This window comes from Plectropomus leopardus, chromosome 2 (genome assembly GCF_008729295.1).
Source record: "Plectropomus leopardus isolate mb chromosome 2, YSFRI_Pleo_2.0, whole genome shotgun sequence".
NCBI classification, from domain to species: Eukaryota; Metazoa; Chordata; class Actinopteri; order Perciformes; family Serranidae; genus Plectropomus; species Plectropomus leopardus.
Window position 1 is genome coordinate 3,816,569 of NC_056464.1, and position 27,203 is coordinate 3,843,771.

Sequence of the window (27,203 nt, forward strand, 5' to 3'; positions counted from 1 at the left end):
CTTTTTTTGTTACCTACTATTTTGAGATTTAACAATGCAATGTCAGAAAAAAAACGATTCCTATAATTGTACCTTTTATGTCTTAGCACTTTTAACACTTATGAAAAATTAAAGACATTTTTAGACCAATTAAGGCCTTTTTTTTTTTTTTTTTAGATTGATTCAATGCCTTTTAAGACTTTTTAAGGATCCACAGGGACCCTGGTCGAGTTTTCCAAAACCCCTCTAGGCCTGAAAAGTGCTCTTTGCAAATTTCATAACATTTTCTTCTTTTTAAATGACTGTAAAAAGCCTGATAAGGTGTGGATGTTGCTGAAAGTTATTGGCCATCACAGGACTAAAATAATCCTAAATGCCAGAGTTACTCTAATAAACACTGCATCGCCATCATCACATTCTATCCGGTAATTTGTTAAATCAAGTCATAACGAGTGTGAGTACAGGGTGCTTTGAAAATAACTTTATTGTCAATAAGAAATAACAGTGAAAAGAACAGGACATATCACTGCTTGCATTCTGTTTCTCACTTCCAGCTGTTGAGGGTTTGCACTGCTGACACTTTGTGGAGTCAGCCTCTATACATACCGTGTAGCTATGTATCTCTAGACGCCACAGGGAGTATATGGATATAGATTTGCTGAAGAGGTAATAAATGTTCTAACATTTAAGAGCAGTTATATTTGTAATACTTAACAGTTACTCGTGCATTCTTTTGACAAACCTGAAAACTCTGCAGTGAGGACACAAGCTTCCACAGAATGGAAAGGAGGAACACTGTCTTGATTTTTTCTTCTGCCATAAAATAAAACAGTCAAAAACAAAGCCCGTTTTCTCGAGGAGCAGCAGATCTTATCTGAGCCTCAGAGTCTGACAGATCCACTGAGCTTCCTCGACCAGATTCTAAAATGTCAGGTAGGTAGAGGTTTTACCACACAGTCCTTCAGAATGATTAGGAGGTTTAAATATCAAAGGCCAGCTAACCTTATGTAGAGAAAAACAGCGGCTGTGCAACATGGTCACAGTTTTATTAAAGAAAGCCTACTCAAAACATAAAAAAAACAAATTAAAGCACTTATTTATATATGGACACTTGACCAATTCAAGCTTTTTTTTTTTTTGCTTTAAAAATGTCCAACTGTCATCTGTCCAATTCAAGCATAGCTACAGCACAGCTTTCCTCAGTGCCCGAGAAGCCCAGTGCCTGCAGAGAGGGACGCAAGTCATTAGCTCAAAGCAGAACCAAAACACACACACACACACACACACACACACACACACACACACACACACACACACAGACACACACACACACACACACACACACACACACACACACACGCACACACGCACAAATATAACTGAGCAGAGTTGTCCACCTACTACAGTATAAAACAAAAAACTCTAATTTAGTTTACTCAATGATTTGTTAATGGATAATCTGGTCAAGCATTTGGTCAACTTTCAGCACTTGAGTTCTCAAAACTATGCTGCACAGACAGATTTGGTTTTCAAATCTAAATGTAGCACAAATGTTGACCGAATTTTCAGAAAATCAGCAAAAAAATATGCCAATTTATGTGCTTTCCATCCACTACTGTTATGCAAATGTTGAGAGTTGGTTTATCATGATAAGTAGTATATGGGGCTAATTTTGTTGCTGGCGCAGAGGCATAAAAAAACTGAAAGACTGAAAGAAAAACATTTCAAAGCAAATGAGGCAAAGAGCACGCTCACCTTTGAATCCCTCTTCAGGCATCCTCACTGTGAAGGAAGTCAATGAGAAAACAGTGTCATCATAATGTAGCTTTTACAAAATAAACCAAATCTAACATGGAGGTAGGTTTCCATAACATATTTGTGTAAAACTGCAAATTCCCGAAATGTCGATAAAAAACAATTGTGAGATGACTGTGTTTCCACAGAGTGATGTTCTGGGACTTCTACTCTCGTGATAACATTCCAAGAAGCATGGTGATGGATGTTCAAAACATTAGCAGCTTTATTTCTGTTGCAGCCACCACACTAGCCCTCATTATTTCCAATCCAAGGTGATGTAGGCGTGTTATGGAGCGATAATGGAAAGGCAAACCCCTTATACGTGGGAGCAGCCATGTAAGAGGGATTTCTAGGAGCTGATAGTCCACAATTTCACAGAGGAATTGTGGATTCAAAACGTCCAGATGATCCGCTCAACTTTTGAAGAGTAAACAGCTCTTGTAGCTCCTGGCTCATCATGAGGGAGCCACTTCCTACATAACCATAACATCATGTGACCTAGAAAAGCCAAAAAACTGTTTCCATTGCAGTTCTGCAACATACGGCTTTTTCGAATCACCTGAAATAACTTTAAAAACTTTTTTCTCTAAATGGAGTTTTTCTGTAATTGATGTGTGTCCATTTGACGCATTTTATATTCACAATGTCAGTTTGTGCAATTTGAGGGTTAATGGAAACCCACCCACAGTCAAGGAGAAGATAAAGTGATTTACCCTGATAGACATCATCCATTGCAGCATAATCTGCTATCGGCTCATCAGCCTGTAAGGAAACAACAGAATGAAGGCTTTGGATTTAAAGGAAAATGTCTGTAATCACCGTCAAGAATAACTCGCTGTGGACCAGATTAAAGCTGCTGGTTAAGATTTCTGCGTATAAACTGAACTAAGAAGTACCTTTAGACAGATGATGCTTTCAGGGATGACGCCCAGACTTCCCAGTGTGGCCGAGTCGTCTGTCAGACTTTTCCCATCAATGGAGAGGTTCTGGTCAAACGGAGCCACGGAGAAGGCGTGCATTATCTACACGGTCAGAAGCACAGCAGAGTTAGTACTACTCATTACCTTAACATTGCAGTGATCACAATACTTCTACTGCAATCAGTTCTGGTTCAGGGCTTCTAAATAACCGAGTACAAATATCGATTCTGAAAAGAAATTGTTAGGGACTGTTTGGCACATTTTAAATGCTTTAAAAATACACTGTGGAAACAAAACTGTTTCATTCAGACTGTTACGTACAAAAAAACATGCAGCATTGAAACCCGTTCAAACTGACATTTTTGATCCCACTGCCACCAAAGCATAAAAACGTGCATTGTATTATTTCTGTGTGTCACTCTGGGCTTTTGCCTTGGAATTTGTCATTTTGACTATTTTCCACCTGATGATGTCATTTTTACTGTATTTGGCATATAGAGAAAATACATGCGATTTCCACTAGGCGCACTGTCACATCAATGTTGCAGCAAATCATTAATATATGCCAGGCAGTGATTATCAAAACAAAAACTCTACTTTGAAAATCATTCATTTCTTGTGTTTTACCTCTAAAAACATAGTGGCATCATGATAAAAAACATGGCATTTAAAGGGTTAAAATTCTGCATATTTATGATAATGGTTAAAATGAACTCAATGATAGTAGAAAATAAATAATAAATAAATAAAATAAAATATCTACTTTGCATGCAGTTCACTGAAAATAATTGTTTTTTTCATCAGTTAAAGTTAAAGTTAGTCAGTTAAAAAAACAAACTAAATCAAATTAGAAAATCATATTAATGTATATTATTTTTTTATAGCCTGATTTTGATTTTTTGTGCAGAATGGAATGAGTCTAAGAATATTACACTGCAAAAAAAATAAATGAATAAAATGATAATAATAACAATTGTATGTATAAAAATTAATGTTGCTGCTACTAATTGACATATCCTAGCCTGTGATTATCAAAAAATAACAAACTACCTAGCATGTTGTATAATGAAAACAATTCCTTTCTTGTGTTATTTTTCCATCTAAAAACATAGCAGCATCATGACAAAAACTTGGCAGTTAAAGGGTTAACATTTAGAAAATGAATATCGATTTGATATTTATGATTAAGACTGATAACGGTTGGGGTGCCTGGTAGTTCAGTGGATAGACCGGTGCCCCACATACAGACCTTTTACTGCATGTGTCCCCCTCTCTCTGTCCCCCTTTCCCGCTTAAATTGTCCTGTCCATTAAAGGCAATAAAAGCCCCCCCAAAAAGAAGAAGAAGAAGAAGAAGAAGAAGAAGAAGAAGAAGAAGAAGAAGAAAAGAGGACTGATAACGGGTAAATTGAACTCAATAAAAATAGAAATTAATACTAATGTAACGCATTTTGTGCGCAGAGTGGTGTGAGTGTGTGCAATATTAAAGTGGGCCCTGAGGGTTAAGTGAACAGAATTCACTCAACTATCTTCAAGATGTCATAAATCTATTATTTTTTACATTCAGTTGAAATGCTTCAGGCTTTAAATCCAGCAGTCACCTGTATTTTCAGCTCTTTCAATGTCTGATTGGCTGAAACGATGAGCGCTTTCTCTCCTCGGAGTTTCCGGTGCCGGGTGCTCCTCCTGATTCCTCCTACTTTGGTCACGTTGGTCGCAGGAGATGCAGCAGCTGATGCTGCGCTAGTGTCGCTCAACTTTAGCCGCTTTGCACCGTCTTGTGACTGAAAGACAGTCATGTGATAATTAGCATTATCAAGGCTGACAATGACTCATCATTGTCACTTTAGTATCAACACATAGCCTAAAAAAAAGTCTTAGATAAAACCAAAAATGATCAGATATGAAGAAAGTAGTCTGTGTGTGCTGCTACTTTAATTAGTCCTTATGATTTTAACTTCTGCTGTTAAACTAACTGCTAATGGACTGTTGATACTCATGCTGCCAGTATTATTACCTCCAGCAAACAGGTGATGTTTTTGGTTCAGCCTATGTAGGTGTTGGTTTGTTTGTGTGTCAGCAGAGTTCTCAATGGGCCAAAAAAATTACAACCTGAAGCGACCCGTGTGAGCTGAAGCCCAAACCTGGCCTGTCTGAGATCATCACAGAAAATACTGAGCCCAAGCTCGAAAGCACGACCCTCCAAAAAGCAGTAGTCGGCTTCGAGCCCGGTACACAGCAGCTTTGGGACAGTGCAAGCCACACGAGTCTCTAGCATAAAATGGATCGGCTCGGTGGATCACCGACACTCCACACTGTATTCCCCCGCCAGAGAAGCTCCTTGCTCCAGCTGCGAGGAAGGACAGAGAGCACACCAGGGAGTCTGGCTGCACCCTCTGCTTCTCTCTCTGCCTTTAGAACACCAGGCATGTTTCCATTAACCCTAAAATTGCACATATTGAAATTGCCTATTGAATATGCCTAATGAAAAAACTCCAATTAATCGCAAAAAAAGGGGATTTGATTGCTACCAACAATGCCAGTCAGCTCAGATTTTTACACTGAATCTTGTTCCGACCTATCAAACTTTCCAGGACCCCATCAGACCCCGTCAGCTTCCTGAGTTCAAATTTAGAACTCTAGACAGCAGGGCTACTGGAAAACTACTGGCCTGATTTTCATGAAATCTGGTGGATGGCTTTACTCAATTTTTAAAAAAAATTCCTTTGATTTATTGATATGAGAGCTGCAGCGAGAGAGAAATTAACCAGAGACTTTTCCACAAGGCAACACACCCCAGTCATGTGATATTTTATACCAATCACAAACAGTCTGTGGTGGACGCTCCCTGAAGCCTGTCCAGGGCTGAGTGTTTAGGTGTGACTTTGTTTACACTGTGATTATTTGGTTGTTTTACTAACTCTTACTGTAGCTGTAGTATGGTATTGGACTCACCTGGCTGAAGTCTGGGTCTTTCTCTCCATCCATCTTTGGATGTTCTTCCTTCTCCTCCTCCGCCTCAGAGCTGCTGGCGTTCATTTCTGGAGCCGCCTCCTTCATCATCTACGCAGAGGACAACAATAAATTGCATCAAGTCAAATTCTGGGCATCTCATTTTAGAAGTTCTGCAGAAAAGCTTTCACTGTTTGGATGACCTACAATGTGATTGTTTTCATACCCTCTTGTCTTCGATGACTTTGCGGATGTAGATGGTTGCTTGGGTGTACTCTCTAAGGTCCCTCTGTTGCTGGAAAAGGAAGCTTTCTCTGCAGTCCCAACAGAGATCTGAACACAGAAACACATCAAGATCAAATAAATTAAGGACACTGGGAAGCCAAGAAGGTCACAGCAACACTACACCCAAAGTATCAAACTGTAGGAGTGTCACAAAGTGCATAATTCCCTCCATCCAGGTTCTACAAACATTTTGATGCGTTTCAACACTAGAGTGGCCATGAAAGTCATTTTGTCCAATTTTACATTTATACATCATATCACTTGTGATCATTTTTACCTACTTTGCCCACAACTGGTGAATAAGACCGCACAGATTTTGCCGCGGTTAAACTGCAAAATTTTTGCACAGTGGCAGCTGCATCTTGGTTGCTTGGCAACTATCTTGGTCTCTGTCAAAATTAAAACTTCGAGAGCGGCCGCGAAGGTTTCATCCCCATCCTCAAAGCGATTCAACTTAGCAATTCACCTGTCATCAGCGGCGGATCGTCCTGATCAGCTCCAAACTGTTACAAGTGAGCTCTGCTCTGCTCCGCTGCGTGAGCTGCGCTGTTTTGAGAGACAAAGGGGAGATCTAGGGACGGTTGTAACACCGTCTCTTTCAGCACCCACAACTAGCTGCACATGTGTGTTCCAGCACTTGGATTTTGACAGCAAGTCCTTTGACGAAGACTTCAACAAACAGCAGAGTTTACAACTTCATATACATTTTTTTAGGGTTCGAATCCGGCCCTGGCTCTTTGCTGCATGTCACCCTCTCTCTCTCCCCCTTTCACACTTGTACTGTCCTATCAATTAAAGGCAAAAACGCCCCAAAAAATATCTTTAAAAAAACTGTACATTTTGGTGTCATTTAATATTTTAAAATGACATCCTAACACAGTAAATACTTCACTCTCCATATTGGGTGTTTATGATAAGAGATTATAGAGTTCAAAATCGGATCAAAATAACCACTCACAGCCTTTCTAGTAGCTATGGAATTGTGGCCCATCTAGTGCTAACACTGTCCAACAGTCACTGTTGGAACCCTTTAAAACATCTGTCAACCCAAACTTTTTTAAAGCAAGCTTTTAAAAGTGCATTAGAGTAAGCATTTTAAAAGTGAGCTGTGAATATGTGAAGTGAACTCTGCACTCTTACCAGGCTGAGTGGTGTACTGAGTGCTGGGGCCATTTGGTGTGGTCTCTTTGAAGCAGTGGATGGAGATCGGCTGGTCCACAATGAAGAGTCTGCTGATCACTTCCCATTCACTGGGCCAGAGCAGAGCTACACTGTGCAGGACAAACAGCACAACATGAGAACACAGAAGTGTCCAACCACTCATACCTCAGCTCAGTGCACGCATGAAGTACCAACACATAGTGGGGCATCACTGAATTGCTATTATGGGGTTATATAGGACAGTGTTACAGCTATTTTTCTTTATCCTGTCAGAAATATAAATCTCATGGAAACAAAAGTTATCTACCGGTTTTGGGGATTTTTTTGTCGGGGATTAAAAAAACGAAAACAAACAGCTATTAGTGTGTTAAATAAGGAGGAACTCACTGTTGTGCATCTCCGTTGATGAGGGAGTCGTAGGTGAACATGAAGCCTCCGTGGGGACAGAGCAGCAGAGTGTTGCCCACATTAGACACCGGAGATGATTTAGTGGGCCTCCTACAAAATGCACGCACAGATGAGAGAAAAATTTTGAAGGTGAACATGCAATTACATCATTAGGGACTGGCCATCTCAGAAATAAAATGGGTCAGCCATAAAGAAGTATCTAGGCATACGGGCTGTACAATATGATGAAATATATCGTCTGACGATAAAAATATAGTTTCACATTATGCTATATCATTTATTTTGGTTACATCATCTGGTACCGCTTTCCGTCAATCTGCATGGCCGAGGGGGCGTTTTGGCAGTGGCCGTATTGTGAGCCGGTGAGGCTTTGTGCTTTTCTATCTGCAGAGCTCCGATCATGACTGTTTAGTCACGTTTTGTGACCAGTGCAACTTTGAAATCTTTGCAGTATATGAAATGGAGAGCTGTTAGTTTGTTTCCAGCTTGCATGCTAACATCCAACTGTTGACTGAAGCTTCAAATCCACAGCAAAAACATCAACACTTCCAGCCCAAGACAAGCCGGGTCATTCAAAATAAATGCAAAAATTGATTCCACTTTTATTTATTTAATTATACCAATACTTTATTTAACTTTATTATAACAGCACTTTATACTTTATTTTGTTTAACATTATAACAGTACTTCATTTAACTTTATTACAACAGTAATTTATATAACTTTGTGGTTACTTCATTTGTAACTGCAGTTATCTATTAATTTTGCATTTCAGTAGTTTACAGTAGTACAAAGGAGAATTTAAAATATCAACATATATATTGTGTATTGAGATACAACTAAAAATATCATATTATTTTAAAGCCATATTGCCTAGCCCTACAAGGCACTGGTTAAATGGCGACAAGTTCACGACAGTTCATTGACACATATTACCCACATTGTTTTGATACAAAGCTGGTAACCTACCTGATGAATTTTCTCCACTCGTCCACAAAAAACAGAGGGACTATGTAGAGTACGTCTGTGCCCTGCAGAGACAAACAAGAGAGGATTTACTGCATTCACCTAAATCACAGATTATAATAATCTATCATATTTGTATAACTTTAATTAATGTTGTTCCATTGCAACAGTGTAACTGTGGTGTGTGTGTGTGTGTGTGTGTGTGAGCGAGAGAGATGAGAGAGAGGGAGAGAGAGAGAGATGAGTTTGACTAGAGAATATGCTGAGAGAGAGAGAGAGAGAGATGGAGGAGAGAGAGAGAGAGAGACAGAATGTGTCCTGGTCTTAAAATGATCTGAGCCTTTTTTTTGCTTTATTCTTTATGGACAATTTGGTGGTGTGTGTCTACCTGAGGCCATTTTGGCAAGTGTTGGCGGTTCTTCTCATTGAATGGGTTGAGTAGTTGGTTCTTCTGGTCCAGGGCCTCATCTTTTACTCACAGCCTCATTGTCCTTTTCTTCCTGCTCTAATGTTGGAGAGAAAAGAAGATGGAAAAGTTTTAATTTTAGGGTGTGTTTTCACATTCACATACAGTCCTCTTTAAATAAAATGGAAACTCAGTCCTCTTGAAGTAGACAAAAAGTGGACACCAGAAAAGGGACTGTTTCTTTTTGTGTTCACGTTGTCAGGTCATTTAGAAAGAGGGACTCCGGTATGCAGGAAGTACTTAATGGCTGTTCCACACTCTTATGACTATACTGGTTGAAACAATAAGGGTGATTGCGCCTTTGATTTGTAGTAGCTCCATACACTGTAGAACTCTCTTCCATTAGGTATTACAGTATGCAGCCTTCATGGAGATGAACCTTTTACAAAACACCCTAAGACCAATCTTTTTTAAATGGCCTTTATGTCCCACCCTTGGATGTCTTGAGATCAGATCACTATCCTTGGTGTGTCTCTTTTGTGGGTCCCCAGTGGCCTCTATATAGTATATGTTTTGGCCTTTTCATTACTTGCCGCTTCATTTTTAATGTATGTGCTTTAAATATGTATTATTATTGTTGTACCATGACTCAGCTTCTTTATTTATGTAGATTTTGTGTTCTTGGTTTTTGCGCTCGGTCGTTCTCTCCCAGTTTTTTTGTTTCTTTAGTGAGTCTATTCAGAGACTTTAGAGGCACTAAAGAAGACTGTCCGCTGAAAGTTTTTATTTGTGTAAAAGGTGCTATACCTATAGTGGACTAAAACTGACAAAATTCAAAAATAAATAAATATAATGTGTCAATAGTGAAAAATGCCAATGCCAAGGAGGACAATATTTATTTGATTTTCCATTTAGGTTTATCAATTTATTCATTTTCATATTTATTTGCTTATTTATTTATGTATTATTTTCACTTTGTGTATTAAATCCTTCTATTTATTTAATTTTCCCATTTTATTTTCCCACTTTACATATTCATTTTTAAATTTTATTTTTTAAAATTTGTGTAATAATTTAGTGCATTTATTTTATGTAGGCACATATGTTTAGGACTGCCACTAACGATTGTTTTTTTATAATACCGATTAATCTATTGATTAATTTTTGTTTCAGAATTTGATGTCTAACTATTACTTTTTTTTATTACTCAATAAATATATACAACAAATTTACTGAAAAATAACATTTTAAAAAATTCGTCCCCCCCATACACTGCAGGGGCATTATTCCCAACAAAAAATTAGACCCATCGGTAATCTGGTAATCTGTGCCCGAGTCTTGTATAAAGTCTGAAAATAATTAATGTGTTTTGTACCATGCAAGTTAGTCTGATAAGAGCTAATAGTCTTTTTGCCAATAATAAAGGAAAATAAAGCTAATGTCAAGATGTGATACTCTTTCGTTCCATTCAAACGTAAAATCTAGAGTGTAATAAAATTTATACATTCTTGAGTAGTTAAAATTTAGCTATGTTTAAAATCATAATCTTAACTTTTTGTTAACTAGGAATTCTCTCTGTCAACGAATTAGTCCAGGCCTTAACTGGGCCAAAACATCAATGGCTGTCATACTTGGGATATGAGTAAAACTAGTTAAATTATCAATTTATAGAGCATAACTTCGTACTTTTATGTAACAGGTAAGGTCCTGCATCAGCCTAGAACTCCTCTCTGTACATGTTTCAAAATAAAATTCATTTATCTCAACCGATGCCTTCTGTCCACAGAGACACTGTATCAGATAACTAGACTACATATTCCAGGTTCAAATCATTCCTATCTTATCAAAACCACACCACAAATAAATTATGTATTTATGTAAGTTGACATATTCCCCTCTTATGAAGTTTAAACCCCACAGGTCCTGCACATACTATTACACTTACACCCTTCTCTACATTTCTCTCCCCCCCAAACACTCATAAATATGCTGATTACATCCCTCAAACTAGATCGACTATTTCTGCTTCACCTGCAATCTGACTCACAGTTGAAAATAAAGTCCATGTTTCTGATACTTGGGCCTCTCAGTCCTGGCATCCCCTTCTTGAGTTGTAAACACTATTTTGCTAACGTTCATGTATGTTTTAAGATGCTCACTTTGTCCCCCCTACATATTATATTCAGCAATCTTTACCTGAAGTATTAAAAACGCATATAAGTGGTATAACCCAATCAATACTGAGCTTGCTGAGGTCAAAACAGTCAAAAAACAAACGCAACCCAAACGATCCGAACCCACCGTTTATGCACAACACACGTACTCTTGTTTTCATTCCATGCGTTGCTGGGAGTAACTAACCATATTTTTACGCGTGCATCTGTTAACCCTCGGAGAGGGGGGAAAGCGCTGCGATATGCATTTGTCCACAGAGACACCAGTCAGTCATAGCTTTTGTTTTGACACAGGGAAGCCGGAAGTTGAAGTGAAGCGAAACCCCCCCAAATACCAACCCCCCAAACATCCCTGTATTTCCTCCTCTCTGTGACCAGAGAGGAGTTTTAAACTGCATAGTATAAAGTGGTTATCCAAAAAGTCATCAAACGCTGGACGCGTCAACAAAAAAACGTAAACGCGAGCCACCATTTAGATGTGCTGCCGCTATTGTTTTACACCCAGCTCAGACGCAACAAGCATGTGCTAGCTCCTATCACTACTCGCTGTAGCGGGCAATGTATCATGATATGATGGAACCGCTCTTCTGTGTTGATACTACGAGTTTGACCGAAACAATAAAACAACCACCGACCTGAGGCTGTCACGCTTTAGTCATTACGTGCGCTGTGTGAAACGGTGCACCCTAATTTGATGCATTGTGATTTTCCCTATTTCCCACCCCTCCAATTTATAAAACATCAATACATATTTAACATCTCTTTTTCATTTTCACCTACATTTCCACATGATTTAACCTCATTACTCGTACAAAAGTGTGGGCTGTCGGCCTTGAAGTGCGTCGTTACTGTGGGGGAGCTAAACAAATAATTCAGAGGGTTACAGCCGACTAAAATTGAACCTAACATCCCGTCTGTGGTGGTACTATGAAGCAGTGTATCACTATTAAGCTGTAACCAGCATGAACTACACCAGAGGGTAGCTACTGGACATGCTTTACACTGTTACACTTATATTCTCACCTTTGTACTTCAACCGATTTACATGCAAGCTTAGAAAAAAACCTTAAAGACAAAAATCTTTACTACTCACCAGGCACTGCTGACAGGGCTGTTGGTTTTGGGTGAATTCTGGGGGCTTTGGGGATAGTATTCCAACAATCAGCTTGGTCCAAAACTTCAGACACACCAGCTTCACGTTCAGTCTCCCCAAAATACTCAGACCGCCTACAGTCAGGACATCAATCAAAAACATACACTCTACCCTATTTATGCAGAACAGCCTAGCCTGTCCTATATTAAAGAATTAAATTAAAAATGGTAGGTATGTTTGATAGACATATAAATATAATTATAAAACATCCTTTTGTTTAAAAAATTGTATAATGTCCTTGATTAAATAGTATATTGTAAGGTCATTTCATCTCAAATGAAGTTGGGACGTGTGTTAAACATAAATAAAAAACAGAATACAATGATTTGCAAAATCCTTTTCGCAACCTATATTCAATTGAATACACTACACAAAGACAAGATATTAATGTTCAAACTGAAACTTTATTGTTTTGTTCAAATATTCACTCATTTTGAATTTGCAAAATGTTCAAAAACTGGGAAAGTTTGAGGAAAAAAAAAAAAAACTTTAAAATTCAACAGTGAAAGGTTGAGGAATGCTCAAAAAACACCTGTTTGGAACATTCCACAGGTGGACAGGTTAATTGGAAACAGGTGAGTGTCATGATTGGGTATAAAAGGAGCATCCCCAAAAGGCTCAGTCATTCACAAGCAAGGATGGGGCGGGGTTCATCACTTTGTGAACAACTGCGTGAGCAAATAGTCCAACAGTTTAAGAGCAACGTTTCTCAATGTCCATTTAAAAAGAATTTAGGGATTTCATCGTCTATGGTCCATAATATCATCAAAAGATTCAGAGAATCTGGAGAAACCTCTGCAGGTAAAGCGACAAGGCTGAAAACCAACATTAAATGCCCGTGACCTTTGATCCTTCAGGCTGCACTGCGTTAAAAACCGACATCATTCTGTAAAGGATATTACCACGTGGGCTCAGCAACACTTCGGAAAACCATTGTCAGTTAACACAGTTTGTCGCAACATCTACAAGTGCAAGTTAAAACTCTACCATGCAAAGCAAAAGCCATATATCAACAACACCTGGAAACACCGCCACCTTCTCTGGACCCGAGCTCATCTGAGGTGGACTGACGCAAAGTGGAAAAGTGTGCTGTGGTCTGACGAGTCCACATTTCAAATTGTCTTTGGAAATCATGGACGTCGTGTCCTCTGGGCCAAAGAGGAAAAGGACCATCCAGACTGTTATCAGCGCAAAGTTCAAAAGCCAGCATCTGTGATGGTATGGCGGTGTGTTAGTGCCCATGGCATGGGTAACTTGCACATCTGTGAAGGCACCATTAATGCTGAAAGGTACATACAGGTTTTGGAGCAACATATGCTGCCATCCTAGCAACGTCTTTTTCAGAGATGTCCATGCTTATTTCAGCAAGACAATGCCAAGCCACATTCTGCATGTTACAACAGCGTGGCTTCGTAGTAAAAGAGTGCGGGTACTAGACTGGCCTGCCTGCAATCCAGACCTGTCTCCCACTGAAAATGTGTGGCACATTATAAAGTGCAAAATACGACAACAGAGACCCCGGACTGTTGAGCAACTGAAGTACATCAAGCAAGAATGGGAACGAATTCTACCTACAAAGCTTCAACAATTAGTGTCTTCAGTTCCCAAATGCTTACTGAGTGTTATTAAAAGGAAAGGTGATGTAACACAGCGGTAAACATGCCCCTGTCAGAGCTTTTCTGGAACGTGTTGCAGGCATCAAATTCAAAATGAGTGAATATTTGCAAAAAACAATAAAGTTTATCAGTTTGAACATATAGGTTGAAAAGGATTTGCAAATCATTGTATTCTGTTTTCATTTCCGTTTTACACAACGTCCCAACTTCATTGGAATAGGGGTTTGTTCACAATGTGAAACAATTTCCTGTTTCCACAGATTAAAAAAACCCTCAAAGACAGACAAAGAAGGGGAGACAAAACCCCATCCACCACTCCTACCTTTGCTGTTGTTGTGTGGTCCCTGTCCGTTGGTCTGGCCATTGCTATGTTGGGTTTCCTGTTCGTCCTCCTCCAGTTGCTCTAAAGCCAACTGCCTCCAGCTACGCAGAGATGCTTTGCCCACCCAGCAGCCCTCGCCACTGAGACACACACACACACACACACACACACACACACACACAGAGTAATAAATACCCATGATTACATAAGATAGCAATTCTGTATCGCCCTTTAAGGACCTAGATTCTCTCTTAATGAGGAACTGCACTGGTTCTGAAATACTCCTCATTGATTTTGGTCTTATTTAGATATCATATTATTCCCCCGTGCTTTATCATGTATTATCAGCTACAAAAACATAGAGGGAGAGAGATGAAGACAGCAGTGAGTAAAGCTAGACAACATATTGATACTATCTCAATGCCATGGTATGAGACTAGATATCACTGATCATCTCAGAATTTGATCATAAAAGTGTTTTCTTTTCCTGGTTTTAAGGCTGCATTACAATAATCTGATGTCATTTTCTAAAATCAACAGACTTTTCTATTTTTTAGCTTTTGCCCACGTAGTTATTATATTCACATTAATTATCATTGATTATGTTAATATCACCAAGCCCTAGCAATGATGTTGCTGCCATGAGCTGTATGTTAAAGTGACTGGGGTGTTAATTCAGAAATGAGAGCGACATGTTAAATTTCCATCAGATTAATGTAAAAGTGTGCCTGTCTGACACCGGCTATTAAAATATAATTTCATCTGATTTTGACTTGATTCACAACAACACAATCCATGAACCTAACTTCTCCTGAGTGTGTTTACTTAAAAAAAACAACAAAAAAAATTTTATTATAAAGATTAACATACATTTAAATTAGCTTATATGTTTTTTGCAATTTTCTTTTACATTACATTTTTTTGTTTGAAAAACAGGTGAGCTAGAAGGTAAAATAATGACAGTAATAACAGTGACAATAGTTATAGTAATAATAATAGCCTGCAATAAAAGAAAGAAAAAATAGAAATGAGGGGAAAAAAGCAAACTGGCAAGACTGAATAAGAGCTCTAGACTGTTTAATTCTTATTAATGTGTCTAATCCATTTATTCCAGCATTTCAAATGCTCCTCCTCTTGAGTTCTAATTCTGTATGTTAGTTTTTCCATATCTGCAAATATCTCTTTCAATGCTGTTATTCTCCAGTATCCTGTATAAATATTTATCAGTTTCTACTGTGAGTTCAGTTGGTGGTATGCTAAGAATTGCACATTTTGGTTCAGGTTTCTTACTGATTTGGAAAATGTTCATAACAGCGGTTATGATTTGTTGCCAGAATGAATTTAGTACTGAGCAGAAAAAAAAATCCTTTTCTGAATGTGTTTACCTGATAGTGCGTTTGACCAGGTTAGTGACTTCCTTGTAGTCTTCATTGAGCTGGTTCTTGAGCCGCAACACTCTGCATCTCTGGCTGACACACTCTCTACACAGAGAAGAGGCTGAACAAATACAAATAAAAGGGATGTATAAAAATGTAGATGACAAGGCGCAGGGATTGAGATGTGCTTTGAGTACAAAGATGCTAATCTGATTGCAGACAAGAGTACATCCTGAAATGACACAAAAAAGCAAGCTAAATCAACAACTGCTTTATTTTTGTGAGTCAGCTAGTGATTTCTCAGCAACTGATTAGTGTAGAATTTTATTATCAGCATGTTTTTTCACCAGTCATTTTGCTTGAACTATTCTTGTCAGTATTATCACTTGTATAATTATTAGCCAATTTTTTACTGAGTTACAGAGATAGCAAACATAACCCACTCTTAAGGACAGTGTCAACCACAGCATTTTTTTTCTGAGGCTGGCATATCTTTTTTATGTTTTGTAATTGGAGTGAAGTGTATTTTCAAGCTGTGCTACAAACGCCAGCAGCACGATGAGGCATGAATTCTGTCCTGAGTGCTGCCAGCTGGGCAGTTTTTTTGAGCGCCCGGGGTTAAAAATTGTTCAACTTTGTTTTTTTAACTGATAAAGGGATCTGTAGGCTCTGACAAAAGAAGTGAATAGGCTCTACATAATGCGAAGCATTTTTACTATGATGTAATTTTGACAATAAAGGCTTCAAGTGCAAGCATAGTGGTTTCAGTATTTCAAAACATAACAGTGCTATAATGCAGGCTCACTCTTCAAGTCTTAAGCATCCCTCATACAACTATGTGGAGGTTTAAAGCTTCACAAAGTTGATTACATGAGTACATTTTGGTGTGATGACTTTTAGAATAATAATCAGCATGTTACCTACTTCTGTGTAACTATTGAATTGGAAGGACTAAAACTCTCAGTTTTGCAAAAACTCATGATTTGAGAAGAGTCCACAGTGTCTGTGTGACTGACCGTCAAGCCTCGGCCCTCCTCCGTAGCGCTCGTAGAGGAGCTGAGCAGCTTGCAGGGACACCCTCTTAGAGTCTCCCACCTTGTCTGGGTGCAGTTTGCCGTGAGAACAAAGGAAGACGGAGTTGTCGATCTCTTTTGTGGCAGTAGAGTCCTCTAGCCACTTCTTCAACCAGTCCAGGGGGATAAACTCGTATGGCTCACCTGAGGAAGGAACACATAAAAAAACACATCAAACATAAAGAGACTCAGAACCTCTGATTTTGACTTATTGAATCCAGGCTCATTCTGTGATAACACATGGATTTCAGTGTATAATCCCTCACACTTTCATATATAAATACATGAAAAGAATGGAATAAAAAAATACTAGTTTCCAATCTATACCTGACTTCTTTTGCAACTTAAGACACTGAAAACTGCTGATATCATTCTAATACACAACATCAAACCAAAGTATTTGCTTTTGTCAAAAATCCCAAATCACCCTAGTTCAAGTTGTGTTGTACTTGCAGTATTACTACAGACAGGGGAGCTGTGGTACATGTAAGCAATATTAGTGTTACTGTGAAGTGGACTGTGAGTGAAGAGGGAATGTTTTTACCGACCGTCTTTTGCTGGTAAAAGTTCGTAGAGCTCCTTCACCTCCTCATGTTTGGCTTTGCCCTTATCCACGCTCTGTTTTCTCATGTCAGCCATCTCAGTGCACCACTCCTCAAATTTGTGGTTGTCTTGGTCCACCAACCTCTGAAGGAAGGCTGGGAGTCAGGATAGAGGACAAAGAATTCATCAGACAAGGTAACACAGACCTGGCTGTAGTCGGTGCGTTTTCTGATACACCATTTTTCTTGACATCTTAATTCCTTGATGAAAAGAAAATAGAAAGCTTCCTTGTCTGGCTCCAGGGGCGATTGGCTCTCATAACAGGCTTTGTTAGTGCTGGCTGACCCATCTTTGTTTGCATCAGTAGGAACACATTACACACAATCACGCTAAATGTGAAGTAAGACATAATTCTACTTCCCACCTGGCACCTCGACGTTGGTCTTGGAGGGATCGGAATTCTCCTCTGCCTGGACCTTATACACCAGCATGTAGGCATTTCTGGAGCAGTGATAGCCTTTACTGCACTTTGGCTTTCGTGTCTGGGACTTCACGGTCTCAGCTGAGGGCCAAGAAGATCAAAAAAGGAAGAGCAACAACTTTTGAGAAAGCGTATACATTTAAAGATACAAGCCTAAGCTAAGTAAAGGTAAGACAATTTACGGGGGAACTTTCTGCAGATGGTGATGACAGTTTCAGTTTTAATGAAACATCAGCTACGGGGATTTAAACAAATTTTTGTGTTGGAGTTTGTTATATTCCAAATTATAAATATTGACAGACAGATTTTCATTTTTATTGTAAATGCATTTTGGTTCGGTTGACGCCTAGTTAATTCCACTACAGAAACGACTTGATGATCACTAAAATTGGGGTGGGGAAAAAAGTGGATGTATCAATATCAGCTATTGACCTCAGTAGTTGTAGATATCGGCATACTGGATATCGGTAAAAAAAATCCAATATCGTGTTATACAGCTATACAGTGTCCATTTAGTCCAACTCACCAATGTCCTCCTCAATGCCGAGCTGCAGCTTCTTGCCCTCCATTTTCTCAATTTCCTCATCATTGAATTTGTACCAGTCGCCAGTTCGAGCATCCTTCACATGGGCGATGTAGTGGCCAGAGTAGGCACTGATGCCCCGGTGGATCAGCACCGCGCTCAGTTCATACACACATTTCTGGTCTGGGGAAATAGTCCGTCCAGAGAGGCACAAATCTTAATATGTTTGCTTTTAAGAGGTATCAACTCTTCTGAATTCAAAAAAACTTGATTTAGTTAATTGAATTAAGAGAGATTTAAAAAAAAAAAAAAGAATACTGTATGCATTTTTTCTTCTGCATAGCTTACAAATCTCAGTATGCATTGACTATTAAGGGAACGTGTGTGTCTGTGTGTTCCAGAGATTCATGCTGCTAATACCTGGTTTTCCCTCCAAGAAAGAGCCCATGTCCAGCTGCTCTGGAAAACTGATGAAGGTGTTGAGCTTCTTCTTGTGGCCTGTTTGTCTGGAGAGGACAATGTGGTTGATTCAACTTTTCTTTTCATACCAGCAGAAAGTAAACACTGAGGGTATCAGTAGCTCAGTCTGTAAGGTTCTTGCTTAGAAACCGCAGGGTGGCTGCTTTAAGTTCAAGTTCTCTCATAGCATGCATGTTCATAGGTCCTGGGTGTGCAAGTGTGTGTATTTCAGGCCAATGTGCAATGAATAATGAATGACAATGAATCAGTAAGAGACTGTAAGAAAAATGTGTCTCCCCAATGAGGGATTAATAATTTACTTAATCAGTACAGACCTATCAAAGACAAAGCGCATGAGCTGTAGGTTGAGGGTTGGAGGAAGGCTGTGCAGTCGGATCCTCCGGGTGGCGTTCTGTTTACTCTGACAGCTCTCACAGAAGTAGCGGTTCTCCCCATCCAGCTTCTCCTCCTGCAGGGGGTTACCATTGCAAAAACACACAAAAATACACACATTAAACCCAGTCCAGACCAAAGATCTGCAAAGAGATGAAAGCATTTTAAAATGTTGATGAGAAAAGTTTGGGACGCCATTGTTTCAGCAACCCTGACACATTGTTGTTCGTGAATAAGATTTCTTTTTCACAGCATTTTTCTCTTCTGTCTTTCACACACATATTAAACACACATATTAAAATGTATTGTAACCACTGTCCAGCCCCTCTTCTCCTGTTTAGTCTGTCACGTGGAGTAACAGTTTATGTTTAAGTTTATTATTTGTTGAAGCAACTCAGGCAGCAATTAGCTATGTAGGTTTCGATGCAACAAATCTCTCTGCTAATGATTACGAACACAGCAGAGTACTTGTCCCAACATGAACTGCCAAAAAAGGCCTGAATGTAGCAAATGTCTGGATACCTTAAGGAACTCTGTGACACACTCGGTGAGGTTCTTGTGACCCTGGATGTTCAGCTCCAGCTCGTAGAATCGGGACGGCAAAGCAGATGATCGTCCACACTGGTTACAGCTGGAAAAACAGACAAACCAAGATGACAGATTTCACCACAGAAATAGAAAATTACTTTTCTTTATGGGCTAAAGTTATTTGAGTGATGACACATTTTTAAAGCATTTCCGGTGAGTTTTGGTGTTAGTCCTGAACTTTCACTGTTTCTTGTTGTAATACTTAAAATCACTTAAACTCTTTTTATAAAAATCAAGTCGACCAAAAGAATGCTGTATGCCTCTGGAAGGTTCTGCCACCAATCCAAATGATGACTCTAATAAAAACATAACCTTTATTAAGCCAAGCCTTATAAAAATACCTGGTCTCTAACTGGCTCCATTAAAAAAAACAAAAGAGAAAAAATCCTCCAAAAAATCTTCCTTCTCCCCTTAAGAAATACATAGCTGTTAAGTTGAATTTTACCTCTGAGTGGCACCACTGCTGATAAAAGTGTTACACAACCAGTGTGACTTTTTAAAAACTGTCCTTGAGAAAGAACAGCAACTCTCTCCCAGCAACAAGAAAACTTCTCCCTTCTTCCCTCCCTTTTCTCAGCAAGAGCCTCCACCTGTTTTCCAAATTACTGCTTGCTCTGACAAGACCAAGTCAAATATATCACAGTTATATTACAGTTACACTTGTAACACATCCAAATGTAAATGTCCTTTATCCAAATAATCATGTAATCATTTTTTTTAAAAAAAACAAAGGCCACTCTATACAATATTTTTAGGTATGGGCTGAAGACTGACACCTCACTCACACTGAGGTTCAGCTTGTATTTTTGTGAGGCAGCAAATGTGACAGATTGAGGCCTTTTTTCAAAAAACAGCGAAGAAGAGTACAACAAGATCGTTTTAACATCACTCTTTGAAACCTGAGGAAATTGCTTTGATTTCTTGCAAAAACTTGGGGAAAAGGCAATAAGCAACTTAACCAAACATAGCTCCCCAAAACAGCAAGAAATTAGCAGTTGCTAGAATGTTACCTGTAAATAAGTTTAAAAAAACACACAAAAAAATAACAGAAGAAATGTACTGAAAAGTACTAGAAATTAAAAAAAAAAAAAAACAACCCACACCTATATTTTTCTGTAAATAATTTTAAATATATAATTATCACAACTATAAACATATTTTCTGAAAAATGTTCACTATTTATTTTTCTATGCAAATATCCAGGTCTTTTTTTGTTGTTCTTTATCAATTTCTTGCAATTTATGGGACATTTCTTGCAAAGTTGCTCATTGCCTTTTCCCAGACTTTTTCCAAAGATGTCAAAACAATTTGCTCAGGTTTCAAAGGGATAAAGCCAGCACATATTTTGCTTTTACAACAGATGTGTAGACACCACATTTTATCTGTAAAGGTGCAAGAGACAGAAACAGCCTTCCAGAGTGGGTTAAGTGTCCTGAAAGATGTTACCCTCACCTGCCTGACAAGGCGCTATTATCCTTTTATCTCCTATATACTACAACTGGGACATGCTGACTACCTTCTACTTTTCTCAATTCCTCCTTGCAACGAACCTGGATACAAAATTTCCTTATCTGCCAAATAACACACTCTGTGAGGTGTTCGGAAGTGTCCAATTTGAATCACCTCACTTTAGCTTTCAGTTGCATTAAGCACACATTAAAAATAGAAGAAGTGGCATTTTGAATTGAGTTGAACTCTTTATCACAGCACTTTTTTACTTTCCAAACTTTGCGTCAGCCTTGACCACTGAGTTTTCTTACACAGTAACGTAGGAGAACTGTCCACAGAACTGCCTCTGGATGACATTCTGCAGGCTGGGGTTCTTCTGCTTGGACAGCGTGTCTTCCAATAGCGACAAGAAAAGCTTTGAAAACTCCTGGGCATCCTGAAAATGAAAGGTTTGAATTCAGTGCACTGTAAAGAAACCATGTTTCTGAAGCCTAACCAGTGATAACCATGCTAGCACACCCATTATGTGTGTTGATTCTGCTGTGTCATTCTTAAGTTAATAGCTGGTTAATCATCCATTTGATCAGCTGAATTTCAGGTTTTGACAGTTGGTCTAATTTGAAGACGTCACTTTGGGCTCTGGTAACGTCTGAGTAATTTTTTTTGTATAAAGGTTATATAATAAACAATTCTACAGAGAAAAATTGAAAAAATTCCAAATCCAATTCTCAGACTGAGGAAAAAACAACAAAATGGGACCTCTGTGAAATAAATACTCAGAGTCATCTTTCATTTAACTGTGAAACCATCCCTGTATATCGGAATTAAAGTTATAAGAAGCCAGATTTCATGTCGTGATTTACCTGCTGCTGTCCTGTGTCCAGACTCAGTGCTTTGACCAGCCCCGAAGGGTCGATGTATTTTCTGTTGCTGTTCTGCAGGAGAGCAAACAGATACTGCAGATGCTCACAGATGGACTGAGGCTCGTAGTCTAAAAGAGACAGAGATGTCGGAGAGACTGAGTTACTTTCATCATACATACACACAAAAAAAAATGAGTGGATCGTAATTATACTAATCATGGCTGGGCACCAGGCAAGAAAATATCAACATTGCTGAAAGTGACAGTGAAACCTAAGGCTGTCCAAAAGAGGTTGGGACATCCTCTTTGACCCCATGGGAGATACGGGGTATGACAAATGTGTAATGTAATTGGAGCAACAATGTTGGAGGGTTACGGGAGACAAAAAACTAGTCAATGAAGGCAGTCTTCTCTGCGTCGTTTGATTATATGTACGTGACACAGCGTTTTTCGACCGCAAAGTTATTGCAAATACACAGTTGTGATTGGGATGCATTCTATAAATAATTTAGGTTTATTGCAACTAGCTGAAAAAGGGCATATCTCCACCTGCAGTGATGGACTTCCATCAAAAAAATGGATTCTCCCCTGGTGCTTGCATATTGGGACAGGAACAGTAGTCCCATTAAATGGCCTAATCGAGCTGCAACCATAGCTCGACTAAACTTTTCATGTAAATGCACTGACTGATAGTGGCACATATACAGTAGAAGGTTTGCATATAGAAAGCATTTGTTTATAGTCTTTTACTCTAAACGTTTTTGTTCTACAAAAATGTGCCAGCTATTGAGCAACTGCAGACCAGATTTCACTGCACATGTGTTGTACCCAAATGGTTTTAGGTAATATGGCGTTGTGACTTCTCTTCCTTTAAACCTCCTTGGTGAATCCCAAAGATAAAAGTAGAAGCTAAAAGTATATGCACTACTTAATGTCTCACCCGACTCAATATTGTGTTCCTGTGCACGGGAGTTGTGGCACTGATAAAGGCTCCTTCGAAGCTCCAGGTTGTGGAACCACACTTGCAGGAATGTGTTGACATAACATGTTGCACCCAGGTTGGTCAGGCCAACAAAAGTGTTCTGCAGAAGGAGAGACAGGATCAATTGTTCATTTAAATATTCCTTAATCTCTGGCCTTTAACAATTTCCCAGGATGGACTTTAGTGATCCATTGACAACAAATATGTGATCTGAGAAAAAACAGACAGGCAAGGGAATAGTTTGCAGTAAGAAATACCTTGTCTCGACGCTCTGAATTTGGGTCATCAATATTGTGGAAAGCATTTTCATCAATCTCCCCAAGCCACGCCTGTTCACCGATACCCACAAGACAATTGGGGTTCCCTTTGCAGTTCCTCCTGCAAAAGCAAGTCATAATTATTAACGTTATTATTTCACTACCTACTTTTACTGGCATCTCCTTCTTTCCGAACCACAAAAATAATGTTAGACTCCTTATATAAATCTTAGTTTGATTATCATCTGCATACAAAGCCACACATCCTTACAAATTACCCTTTATGTTCAGTTAAGAGGCACAGAGGAAGATAAAGTTCAGTAACATTTCAACTATAGAAATTAGTGCTAACTGTGATGCCCTCTGCCTAACAACCTATACATTATGGGTATTTTGTGGTAATTAAACAGTGTATTGGATCTTCATGATCTTTCATACAAAGTCTACAGAGCTGCCTTTAAAGCTATGAAAGCTTGTTCACAAGCAACAAAACGAAAATAGACATCCGATGTACGTTAGCATCTTTCTGTGGAGCTGGCCACTAAGCCATCAACTTTAAGAATCGAAATAAAGGTTTGCTTCTAGTTACTCATTTGCACAGGCTAGCACAACAAATTTTCTATGTTTTAAACAAAATGATAACATTGTACCTGCAGGTTCCTCTCTTGCAGGCCGGGAGATTGACGCGGTATGCTAGCTCGATATGCTCCTGCTTGATATCTTCTGGTTTCACCGTCTCCACCCAACGCCAAGCCGCTTTCTCCAGCTGTAAGCGGGGCGCCATAATCCTAAAATGTGATGTCAACCACACAGTCAAAAAACGAAAAACGCAAAAATATTATGGCCTATTGATAGCCAGACTGTTTCCAGTAATGCTAACATAGCCGGCTAACAGGAGCTAAGTAAGCTCGTGCAGGTCATTGCAACAGTTAGCTATGTGGCGCTACTAAACCTAGCCAGCTAATATTAGCTTTCCATTTCCCTCACTACTCTATTAATCTTAAAAGTGCGAATATCACACTACACATCGCGACAATAAACAGAGCACTAAAATACAATAAAAAACGAAAAAACAGAAATTGCGGGGTAACGCCAGCAGTAAGGACTATCCCCGTGCTAATGTTAGCTAGCTAGCTAGCTAGCTAAAATGTAGCTAACCCGACCCCGGCAGCGTTAGCAAGTCATTTTCCCTGCATTTTCCATTTAACGCTACCTGACGCTAACGTAACGAGTTTATTGTGTTAAGGTCAAATATTGTCGAACCTTTCATGCGTGCAGCTGCTTCACCAAAATTATTTAATGTATTTTCACATTTTATTCACGGTTTATTTTAGATTTAGCGCCCTTGCGTCAATTTATAAATAAATTATTTCTCCGCTCAAAATCAACACGACGTCAGTGAGTGACGTAGGCGACGTCTCTTTGTTTTGACTGGAGGGAGGAACGGATACATGCGGAACCTTCAAGAGGACAGTTTCTGTCCGGATTAACATTAGTGGTATTTCAGTCTTGTTTCTACGACCTCAAAAATAAAATATTTTATTGTGTGAAATTCATTGTGTCTAATGTCTTTTTCAACAATTATTTGTACTTTTCCTATACCTTTAAAACAAAAGTCCTTTTTAGTTCTATTAATGACTGGTGATTACAATGCTGCCTGTGTCTTTAATGTGAACGACCAAATCTGACTGATTTGGAATAAAAAAATAACTTAATAATAATAATAATAATAATAAAGTTTCAATCAAAGTTTATGTTATACCCTAGCCTGAAGTGGAGCTATCTTCGCTGTGGTGATGATCAGGTGAAGTCAGCTAACTTGGAACATCAGATAAAATAGAACAATAAAGTTTTACACATACATCTTGGGCTTGTTAAAGATTAGCAGCCATCCACCAAACATGGTTGTGACTTACTAGCTGCTACAAATTTGTTTTACATGACACAATATAATTTTTTATTGATTTGTTATAACTAGTTTGGTCAGAGTCATCTGTTGGTCTCAGAACTTTAAAAGAAAGCCAGAAGGCATGTTGATTTTCTCATTTTGGTAATGAGATTGCTGCAGAAAACAATAAAAGAGAATTCATTAGTTCAATGAAATAACATAGGAAAAGTTAAATAAAACACGTGCACATTTACTTGAGACTTGTTATTTTGTTAACAGAAAAAGAAATTAGAATTTTCAAATGAAAATTATCAAGTGCCTACCCTAATAGGCATGTTTTACAGCCATAGCCATGTTTTATTGCTGGTGCCAAACAAAACTATATATATTACAGAACAAATGGGAGGAATGTTGATATTCACATTATGCAAAGTACACATTTTATTTAGGAAATGTGAAGTAAGTTGACAGAAATATAAAAACTCAAGTAATGTACAGATGCTCCCAAAAATACATAAGCACTGTAAGTATTATTATTTTGTTACATAACACCATTGTTTTTTTTCCCCCCATAATTGCAACCATTTATTTCTTAATTTTAATCATCAGTGAAGACATACGCAAAAAGTGGCTTAATGAATTCTGCTTTTGGTCCCGTGCTAACACAATTTCTTCTTATGATTTACCCAAATATTATCTCTGTTTGAACAAAAGAAATCTCTTTTTTGCTAATCACTGATGTTTGCGTCCACAAAATGTTTTGTTACGTCCTGATCTGCTCTCACATGTTGTCTGTATCAATGTTAATCCAATAATGACAACTAATAATGATGCAGTTATATGGCCCACTAGGCATCTCTTTGCCTTAGCTGTTGAGATATATGTAATCAGCTTAGCTGTGCTATCAATACCCTGCAGTGAGGGACATCTCATGCTGCAGCAGTGCTTATCTGCATGCTGCACACACTGCTGCAGTGAAGCATGGCCTGATGGAGCAACGAAACAGTTAAAATTCTTATGCAAATGATTTATCCATTAAAATAAAATGACACTGACAATGACAACTGTTATTCAAGTTCTATGGGTTTATAATATCACAATGACATCATTACAAAGAAGTGATGTACCCATTATGGCAGGTATGCATACTGTATGTGTATGAGATAATCACAATCTTTCTGTTTCAGTAGCTGCTGTTGTTCACTGAGTTTGAATGAAAAACTTATGAAATGTGTGTTTGTTTGCAGTTTACATTTAAAAATGATAAATCAAATGATTTATTTGTTGCATGAAATCATCGAAGATACATTCCCAGAGAAATGATGAGACCAGAGAAACAGACAGGAATGAAGAGAGCAAAGGGCTCAGTCATGATGGGCAGTGTGATATAACATTTAGGATAGTCTTTGGTACATTAAAGACTAACCAAAGCCCCAAACCATTTTTTTCCAGTTGAAAAGCAGTATATATATATATACATATGAGTATTTACTATTTAGTATTGTTGCTGATTGATATATATATATATATATATATATACATATATATATATATATATATATATATATATATATATTTATATATTTACTATTGTTGCTGATTGATTCAGCTCTTGACATTTGACTGCAAAGTATTAAAATCTAATATGTATTATCATTTTTCAAACTGTCTTATTGACAAAATTAAGCTTTTGTTGTATTGCATAGTACTGAAAAATAAATGAATATAGAAAACATGCAATGTGGTTGAGGTAACATGTATTGTGGTATATTTCTAATAAATGAAAAAATAATAAAATAGAGATGCAAATCAATATGAAAATGGCAGACAGAAAAGAACAGCGGTGTAGTGTAACAATATAATAATGATATAATAATAATGATAATAATAATAATAATAATAGTAGTAATAAACTACATTTGTATAGCTCCTTTCATACGAAGAAATGCAGCCCAACATGCTTTACAAGAGAGAAATTAAGTGCACCAAGTGCTCCACATCAAAACACATATAGCAATATTTTGGTATAGTGCTTATGTATTTTTGGGAGTATATGTACTCGACCTGGGTTTGTAAATTGCGGATGCCACAATAAATCTAAAAACAACTGTGTAGCTTGGGAAGGGAGGGAAAAGGAGGAAAGCACTAAAGGAAAAGAGAAAAAAAATTAGTTATTAAAAAAGTGTATGTG

General features: G+C 38.3%; 1 protein-coding gene across 1 annotated transcript; it reads right to left on the bottom strand.

Annotated features, from left to right (window-relative positions):
• Positions 1 to 438: 438 nt before the first annotated feature.
• usp48 (ubiquitin specific peptidase 48) lies at positions 439 to 24,527 on the bottom strand. Its single transcript, XM_042499556.1, is given in 28 exon segments — positions 439 to 1,201; positions 1,735 to 1,761; positions 2,490 to 2,538; positions 2,673 to 2,798; positions 4,297 to 4,479; positions 5,651 to 5,758; positions 5,874 to 5,980; positions 7,073 to 7,203; positions 7,481 to 7,591; positions 8,471 to 8,532; positions 8,856 to 8,933; positions 8,935 to 8,972; positions 12,134 to 12,274; positions 14,049 to 14,278; positions 15,524 to 15,635; positions 16,531 to 16,731; positions 17,136 to 17,285; positions 17,555 to 17,692; positions 18,138 to 18,317; positions 18,555 to 18,640; positions 18,929 to 19,062; positions 19,509 to 19,617; positions 21,335 to 21,459; positions 21,887 to 22,014; positions 22,826 to 22,967; positions 23,125 to 23,245; positions 23,775 to 23,912; positions 24,388 to 24,527. Coding segments are annotated over 27 exon segments (3,174 nt in total). The 5' UTR covers positions 23,909 to 23,912; positions 24,388 to 24,527; the 3' UTR covers positions 439 to 1,178.
• Between the last annotated feature and the right edge of the window lie 2,676 nt (positions 24,528 to 27,203).